General features: G+C 42.2%; 1 protein-coding gene across 3 annotated transcripts; it reads right to left on the bottom strand.

Annotated features, from left to right (window-relative positions):
- Positions 1-1,495: 1,495 nt before the first annotated feature.
- LOC131246625 (trihelix transcription factor ASR3-like) lies at positions 1,496-7,483 on the bottom strand. 3 transcript variants are annotated; one of them, XR_009171452.1, is made up of 4 exons: positions 6,643-7,480; positions 3,559-3,600; positions 2,067-2,474; positions 1,496-1,890 (listed from the first exon to the last, which is right to left on the bottom strand). XR_009171452.1 is itself a non-coding variant. In XM_058246936.1 (3 exons), the coding sequence occupies exons 1-3, from the start codon at positions 7,301-7,303 to the stop codon at positions 2,188-2,190; spliced, it is 990 nt and encodes a 329-aa protein (XP_058102919.1). In that variant the 5' UTR covers positions 7,304-7,480; the 3' UTR covers positions 1,496-2,187. The 3 variants fall into 3 exon arrangements, 2 of the variants coding, with proteins under 2 accessions (XP_058102919.1, XP_058102920.1); XM_058246936.1 differs by having other exon boundaries at positions 1,496-2,474; XM_058246937.1 differs by lacking the exon at positions 3,559-3,600 and having other exon boundaries at positions 1,496-2,474; positions 6,643-7,483.
- Positions 7,484-8,369: the final 886 nt, after the last annotated feature.

Raw genomic sequence — 8,369 nt, 5'->3', positions numbered from 1 at the left:
ATGTTTAATAAACATTTAATTCACAAAGCATGTGCATAAAACATTAAAGTTTCATTTTGTTACTTTGAAATTTCATTATATCTGATGTAACCAAACACAGCCCAAAATACACTGTTCATGAAGATATGATCATGGCAAAGTTCAACTGGTGGAATGAACCACTTGCTTCTCAACATAGATTTTGTTTTTAGAACATTGATTAGGACAAATATGTTTCAGAGACAGGCCTCACACTGGCTGTTTGGATGCAAAGAGTCGCTGGTAACGGCATCGTGCTTTGGTGCAATTATTCACTCGAACCATGTATGTTGGATCATGCTACACCAATTTCATTTTCATAATTTTCACATCAAAATGTTCTTTTCGTTATTAAGAGTTTTTACCTGGGATTGCTAAAAATTTCAAGACTGAGAAGTGTTTGGATGCACTGCAGAATTGAGGTGATGATTAATCTAGTAAAGCAAAATTGACCCAAATTGTAATCTAGATTGCAATCATATTGAGGGTCTAAGCTCCAAGTTACATTTATGTTGCTTTCAAGTTCAAACTTTAAAGAGAAGTAACCACAAAAAACATTAATTGTTCCTTTTAACCACTTGCAGTTGCACATCCAAACATGGACAAAGTTGGGTGACTGAGCACATGCCAAAAGTATTTGTATGGGCCATAGAAGTTTGGGATCATATGCTGATATTTGTGTTCTCACTTCATGCTGGTGGGAATCACCTTATAGGCACAAGAAGGTTTTGATTGTAGGTCTTTCCATCCCTACATTTTCCTATGGTGTGGCCCACTTGAGTTATGGATCTACCTCATTTCTGGACTTATGTCTTAACATGAGCAGGAAAAACGGATGGATGGATTGGATGCTAGACATCGTGGTGGGCTCATAGTCATCGCACTATCACGTCCAAGGAGGAGAGCACTACAAGTGACACATGCGAATGAGTGGACTATTACATTGCATCTGTCGGTTGCACCAATCCGTGTAAGGATCTGATCTAAGCATGCAGGCGGGCTAAATAAAAACTGAAGTGGCCCACAACACAAGAAGCAGTAGGGATTGAGTTCACCATCGAAACTTGGGGACCACAAAATTTGAATGTTTTCCCTCAATTTACATGGATTTCAGATCTGGCCTATATAATTAATCTTCGAATATTTCCCTTAAATGTATATTGGTGGATTTTTCTTTTTCTTTTTTTCTTTAAATAAATAAATAATTTTAAAAAAAAAAGAAAAGAAAAAAAGAGAGAGGAATACTACACTGCTCAGGTTTTCAGTTCCTACAAGTGGGGGCATGGTTCAATGATCTAGACCATTGATAAGAAGAGCCTTGCCAAGGTAGCCATACGCCCAAGTACTCCAGATTGACCATACAAATGGTTTTTTTTATAAAAAAAAAAATATATATTATATATTGAATAATCAAAGGGCTCCAGATTCTTTCATTGAAAGTAAAGCTCACATGAAAATCAGCGAGTCAAACCAGTGAAAAAAAAAAATCTCTAAAACATGTATAGAGTAACATATGGAACCTTTTTTTGTTCTTTATTTCTAACATTATATGTAATCTTAAACCTTCCCAACCATAACTCTTAAACGGATAACGGATTTTAAGGAGGAACAAAAAACATATTGCCCTTAAACCCTCAGCTATCTGTGGTTTTAAGATCTACTTATGAACTATATACATTATTCGACTGTTTGCACCGTGCACTATGCTACTCATTGGAGGCTCCAAGAAAAAGCAGGCACATGGCCATCATTGCAGGGATCTGGACCATTCATCTGGTGAAACTGAGGGCGGATGGCCACAGCCGTGAAACTTTGTTGATTGAATAATCTTATCTGAAAAACTATCTGCAACTGGATGGTGAAAAAGAATATCTGCAACAGTTCAAGCCATACAAATATTTGGGTCATGGCCCATCCGGTGTGGGTCCTACCAGATGAGAGGTATAGGCTGCCCACACCGATGTGTCCTTGTGGGAACTCATGGTAAGTAGACAGTGTATTTCAAATAGTAAAAGTCAACCAAAATGATGACTTGGGAGATTAATTACCTGTTTAAAATTTAATTCACCGAACACCTCTGCATCCGCTGTGACTCATGGGGTTCGGCATGAAAGGATGCAACTGTACAATGCCTTTGTATGGGCCTATTATCCTTCTCATTGACTCCTGCTATAATTTATCTGCGATTCTTCCCAGAGCATCAGCCAGCTTGCTAAGGACGCCGATCAAGCCATCAGCATGGTCTTTCCTCTGGTCTCTATCCAGCTGGCAATTTATATTCTGAGCTTCAAGCTGGGTTGTCAGCATTTTGCTATTCCGCTCCAGGACTTCAATCAGCTGGTCCTGCAGGTTGGGGACCCCATCGCAGGCCGGTGACACCCGCCTCCGTTTCCGTCCTTCCTGAGATGCAGACCCTTTCTCAGGATCGACATCCAGCTGCTTCTCATTTTCCATGCCTGCAGCAAAAGTTCAAAAGAAAGGATAGAAAATCGTGAAATGCTTTAATCTTTTTCCCATAGACGTTGAGTGGAAATATTTAGCAGTGGAGCCTTGCTAATCTACCAGTTTCGTGGGTGGAGAAGGTGCTGATGCACACTTTGATGGGTCAATGCAGGTGGTCAACCCAAGTATGAAAAAACAATATTCAGATTTGTGGGCATGGTTTTAAATATCGTCCGAAACTACTCGGCATCATCCGAGTCCTATCGGTTTTGGTTTGAAATGAAAAGAGTCACCGCACTGATACGGGACCGAATCGGAACAAGACATACTGGTTTCAGTCCCCCAGGTGAGTCGCACTCTGAAAGTGCTACTTAAATCTATGTTTGTGGATCGCATCTCCTACATGAACCAAACAAAGTGGGTCCGTGCATCTCTCTAAGAAGGGAATATACAAACGTCCAGATCAACCATTTGCACATGAGTGCAGATGTATAGTTGAGAAATCACGTGATCATCCAATTGGTTTGGTTTTTGCACCACGGCTTTGCTCCAAATGGTTTGAATGAATGGACTGTCCAGATCGATGATTGACCATGCAAGGTGTCAATTAAATGCTTTCGGGACATTGAGCAGTGGCCCCATGCAGGTGAGCTCATTCCAATAGTGGAAAATAACCACATGGAAATTTGAGCCAATGTCCACTGCACTCAAATCAAATACAACAAATAGAACTTTCACCTTCGATGGAACTGTTCCTTTGCAATCAATAATACAGGACCCTTACTCTAAAAAAGGGTTTTTGAATTTTGACAATTGTGACAGTGCAAGGTGCACTAGTGTACAGCTTAAATTCAAGAAAACAGAGAAAAGAACGACCATGCTCTACCAAAGAGCTGCAACCAAGATGGCTACAGTCAAAGGTAGTTAAAAGCTTGCTAGAAAAACAGGAAAATACCAAAGCATGATATATTGATACATGAAATCTTCTACAGCAGAAAAGCGAGCATTATCTTTCAACAAGTGATACATTTTTGAAGGATATTTCTGAAGTTTCATTGAACCTCATTGCAAATATACAAGTAAGCTCTAGATTCTTACCTGCATCTAAATGCCCTTGATCAAATGGGTTGTACTGTTTTTCTGCACCCAAAGGAAAAAATCAAGAAAATTACTAGCAATTCTCCACCAACTCTCTCTCGAAGCTCCAAAATCTTATTCCCCAAACAATTTCACGTATTAAAAGAAAACCCATCTCTAGAAACCCGTCGCTGAAGATACCAAGTTGTATTAAAGGCTCTCTCTCTCTGTCTATCTCTCTCTCTCTCTCTGAGAGAGAGAGAGAGAGAGAGATTCTTTAATAAAATTTGGCACCTTCGGAGGAAAAAAAAAAAAAACGTGCAACAAAATTGTTTAAACAATAGGAGTCAAAATGACTCCACAACCAAATACAACACTTTTCACACCTCTAAAACCAAACAAAGAAATTCCAAAATGAGGAAATATTATAAGATACATGGCCTGTCTATTTGTGTAGGACATGTGGATTTTCAATTCTGGCAAGTGGGGCATAAGGTTCAGTAATCCAGACAGTTGAACTGTTGCATCCCAATGTGGCTTCACCATGCCCCAGAAATCTCCCACACTGGAAGATCTCAGTGACCAATCATGCAACCTTTTTCACTTGAATGCAGACGGTAGTTCGCTATAATCATCTAAGCCATATCCTAACAACTTGGGGTTAGTTGCAAATAGAAAGGTTAAGATAGTCCTATTGTGGAAAATTTTGTGGCAGTGTCCAACCATGGTGGAGTGCAACAGACTGCAGTTCTGACTACCAAACCACAAGCCTCACCTGTCAAACTCAAACCCACATATGCGATGCAAAGATGTGGGTCACATATTGTACAATTCCTCTCTCAAAATACTGGTGCAACCCAAATCGGTGCTATTGGTTAGGATGATTGTTGGGCAATCCAGCACCACATATGTACTAACCAAGTCTCCAAGTGCATTAAATTTTAATTTTTTTAAAGAATATCATTTATATCAATGTGGTTGTGGAACTTAATCAAATACCCTCTATTATATACATCACCAATTCCTACGTCTGTCGTCTGCCAAGGAAAACAAGATCCCCAATGCACCACAAACTCAATGCAATGTGCACAAAGACAGATCCAAAATTACAATAGAGAATCTTCCGAATCACTAAAATTCCGTCTCACTTTAGTTAATCACAGTTATGTATTAGAGATTATGATTTTTTATTTTTTATTTGAAAGGCAACGAAAATTCATTAAAAAACCAGAACAGAGAGAAGACAGCCTGCTGAGATAGCGAACTGAAAACTCCCTGAACTAAAGATACAACCGAAAACAGCAAAACAGAAAATTCAGGGAAAACTAAAGAGATTATGATATTTTTTATCAAGATTATTCTAATCCTAAACAAAAAGAAATCATCATCATCATCACCATCTAATTGGATTGACTAACTCCGCCCATGTCCTTCTAGGCATTCCCCTTGCCCTTGTAGAGTCTTCAACTTGAAGCAACTCATTCTTTCCGACCAAAGACCAAAAAGAAATATGATCTCTGATACATAAGTTTATACCATATACAAGGATAGATAAGGCTAGTAGCATTTAGCCAATTTACACCTGCAATTTGTTTCCCTAAAATGAAGAACTATGGATATTCAACGGACATGGGAAGACATTTTAAATGAAGGTTGGGGATGTTTGAGAACTAGAAAATGTAGCCGCCATCTGTCATAAAGTTCTGATTTCACATGGAAAATGCCTTTAAGTGGTTTAAATTTTACCCACGAGAAGACAACTTTACCCAAGCAATTAGTTTTAGTAGCAGTTTAAAATGCAGGACAAGGGAAGGGAGGGAAGGGTATTTTGGTAATTAAAATTCCTCCCTCTTTCTTGCAAGTGCGCGAACTCTCTTTCTTCCCGATCCAGACATTCACTCTCCTTGATCTGTCTCTTCCTCCCTCTCTCGACGTGTGTCGCACGTCCTCTGTCTCTCCTCTTTTTTTCCTATCCCTCCCTCCCTCCCTCTACATGCATCAAACGCGCCATACCCCTACTACAATCAACTAAAATGAGATGGACTCATTTCTAAGCGTCTGCCAAACAGGCCCTTGAGAATTCTTGACAAAACCATACAACCATCATCATCTCCAAAATCAAACAAAGAAAAGAGGAATTATAGGGCATGCTTGTACAATAAAGTTTAGGCTTTTAATTATAGAAGTGGGGCCCATTGTTTAGTGATCTAAATCATTTCAAATGATGGGCCCTACTGTGGATGACACCAATCTTCCAATTTGGGGAATTATTTGTGAATGGGCCACCCAGTTTAAGGTCCATCATATCAACAGATTGGATCATTGAACCATGGCCCTCTTGCAAAATTCAAACTGAAATCCAGAACCTACTGTACAAACTCTCAATTTGGGGCACCAACTAAGCACCGATCAGAGCCTGTTATAATTGTCCATGAATGTCGATTGTCCACATTACACAAATCCCACTTATAAGATGATCTTAACTGTCTGATTAATGGGCTACAAACGGATTGCCAAAAAGATTTATTTGGCAATGGTAAACAATTGAACATGAACAGATCCAGATATTGGATGAGAAGGATCATCCAAAGCATGCAATTTGTGGACAGTGGTTCATCCGTGGAGGGACCCATACAACAAACGGTCTGGATCATGGACCATCTTGCCATATGCCCATATGCCTTATTTCAGTGCAGCACACCAGATGGCGAAAATTGGTATGCTGCACCTCAGTTAGAGGAGGAAGCCTTGCTATAACAAACTGCATGAAAACAATCCATGATCCGTGCCATTCATCGCATGGCCCACGCCACAGATGCCATAATCCTATCCATCTAATTGCCAGACCATTTCCTATCCAATCCCAATTGTCAACAAAGTCCTTTCCTATGCCGATCAGACGGTTACGATTATCCGATCATCAAAATTCCTCTACCCTGTCCAACCCACAATCCAATTCACTCAAATGAACGGTCCAGATCAAATTCACCACCATCTAACATGCCCAATTCAAGTTCACAATACCAAATTCTTGAATCCATTCACCAACCCCCAGCTGAGAGATAACTCAAACAAATTTTTTAAAAAATATAATTAAAAAAATACCTGAAATTGGCGCTGCCTCCGTCACCGGACTCTCATCCTCCGCTGCTGCTGCTGCTGCCACCTTCTCCGGACTCCCCTTCCCTTCCTCCGGCCCTGACTGCTCGAAATCCGAAAACAGCCCATCATCGGCTGCCGCAGCCCGCCCGCTGTCAAAGATCACCTCCTCTCCTTCCTCCTCCTCGGCCTCCTCCCCGGCCTTCCCCTCCACGGTGGGCCCCACACCCCCGTCCAAGATATCGTAAACCTCCCTATCAAAGAACCCCGGCATCTTCTTCTCCCTCCTCACATCATTCCTCATGGCCCAGAACGAATCGGACGGCTCTAATCCGACCCTCGACTCCCACTCCTTGATCTTCTTGTAATCCCCTGACAGGTTGCTCCATCTCTTCCTGCACTGCACGGGCCCCCTGTTCACGCCGTGCCGCCTACAGTACGACGCGACGGACGCCCACTTCGGTTCGGCGGGCGTCGGACCGAAGGCAGTACGGCCACGACGGACGCGGGACTCGGCGACCTTCTTCCCTTGGATGAGGACAAGGATCTCCTGGCGGGTCCAGCGCGGCAGGCGAGGGGGGCGGTTGGCATCATCGTCGTTAGAGTTATAACGCCCGTTAGAAGATGACGGGGCGCCGTTAGTCGGGGGTGGCGAGTGGAGGGCCATTTTAAGGAAAGGATGGGGTTTTTGTGACTTCGTTTTGGGGAATGAGGTCACGTGACGTCACGGAGGAAAACGGCGTTTTGGACGGAAACGGACGGAGGTCCGTTTGGAGGTAAAGGGGCCGTATCGTGCCTTTGGGACGGGAAATGCAGAGAGAGAGAGAGAGAGAGAGAGAGAGAGAGGAGGGCTGGTTGGGTTTAAGAGTATTCCTAATCTAATCTTTCGCCCTACACGCGTTTATCTTAAGTGCCTGCAGGCTGTGCTGACGTGGCACACGTGTGTGGGATCTGGGGCGTTTATCAAGTGGACCATGCTGCGTATTTGACCAGTAGAAATTAGTGACTGCGTGTACGTATGCTGAGTGTGGATTGTGAGCTACTTGAAGTGTGGTGCATGTGTGGTCCACCTGATGATCGGACGCACCTGATTTCCAGTCAGTTTACGTGTGAGGGAGGTCGGCTGATGAACGGCTCAGATCTCACACTTATGTGTGTCTACATGTAATCGTCAACAACCTACTCCGTACATAAGGTGGTAACCCTTATTTGAACCGTACATAAAAAAGATCAGCCTGATATAGAACTCTGATGGGCCACACTAATAGGAACAATGTATAATTGCTCCTAAAGTCTTTAATTTCATACGGTGTTGCCCCCAAAATTATTTCAAATATCATCTTGATCTAAAACTTCCTTGGCCCCCCAAAATTATTTCAACGGTGAGCATTCAATCCTCACTGTTTCGTGTGGTGTGGTCCACCTAAGATTTGGATCTGCCTCACTTTTGGTGTCATTCAATAAAATGTTCTGAAAATATGTATGGACGGCGTGGATAAAACACATACATCATAGGATGCTACCGAGATTTTGACACTGGTGTTCCGGTTACCAGACCAACCGCGTCCGAGAATTCCTGTCCGCGTAAGTGCATGCATTAGGGAGGCGGATTGCGTACCGAGTAAACCCTGCGGGTCCACCGTGATTTATGTATTTATCCTCTCCGTCCATCCGTTTTAACATATAATTTCAATTTTTCGACACAAAAAAGAATCATTTCCAAAGCTCAGGTG

The sequence above is a fragment of the Magnolia sinica genome, chromosome 5 (assembly GCF_029962835.1).
Source record: "Magnolia sinica isolate HGM2019 chromosome 5, MsV1, whole genome shotgun sequence".
NCBI classification, from domain to species: domain Eukaryota; kingdom Viridiplantae; phylum Streptophyta; class Magnoliopsida; order Magnoliales; family Magnoliaceae; genus Magnolia; species Magnolia sinica.
The sequence above is the reverse complement of the archived record's forward strand: the minus strand, read 5'-3'. Positions and strand labels throughout refer to the sequence as shown.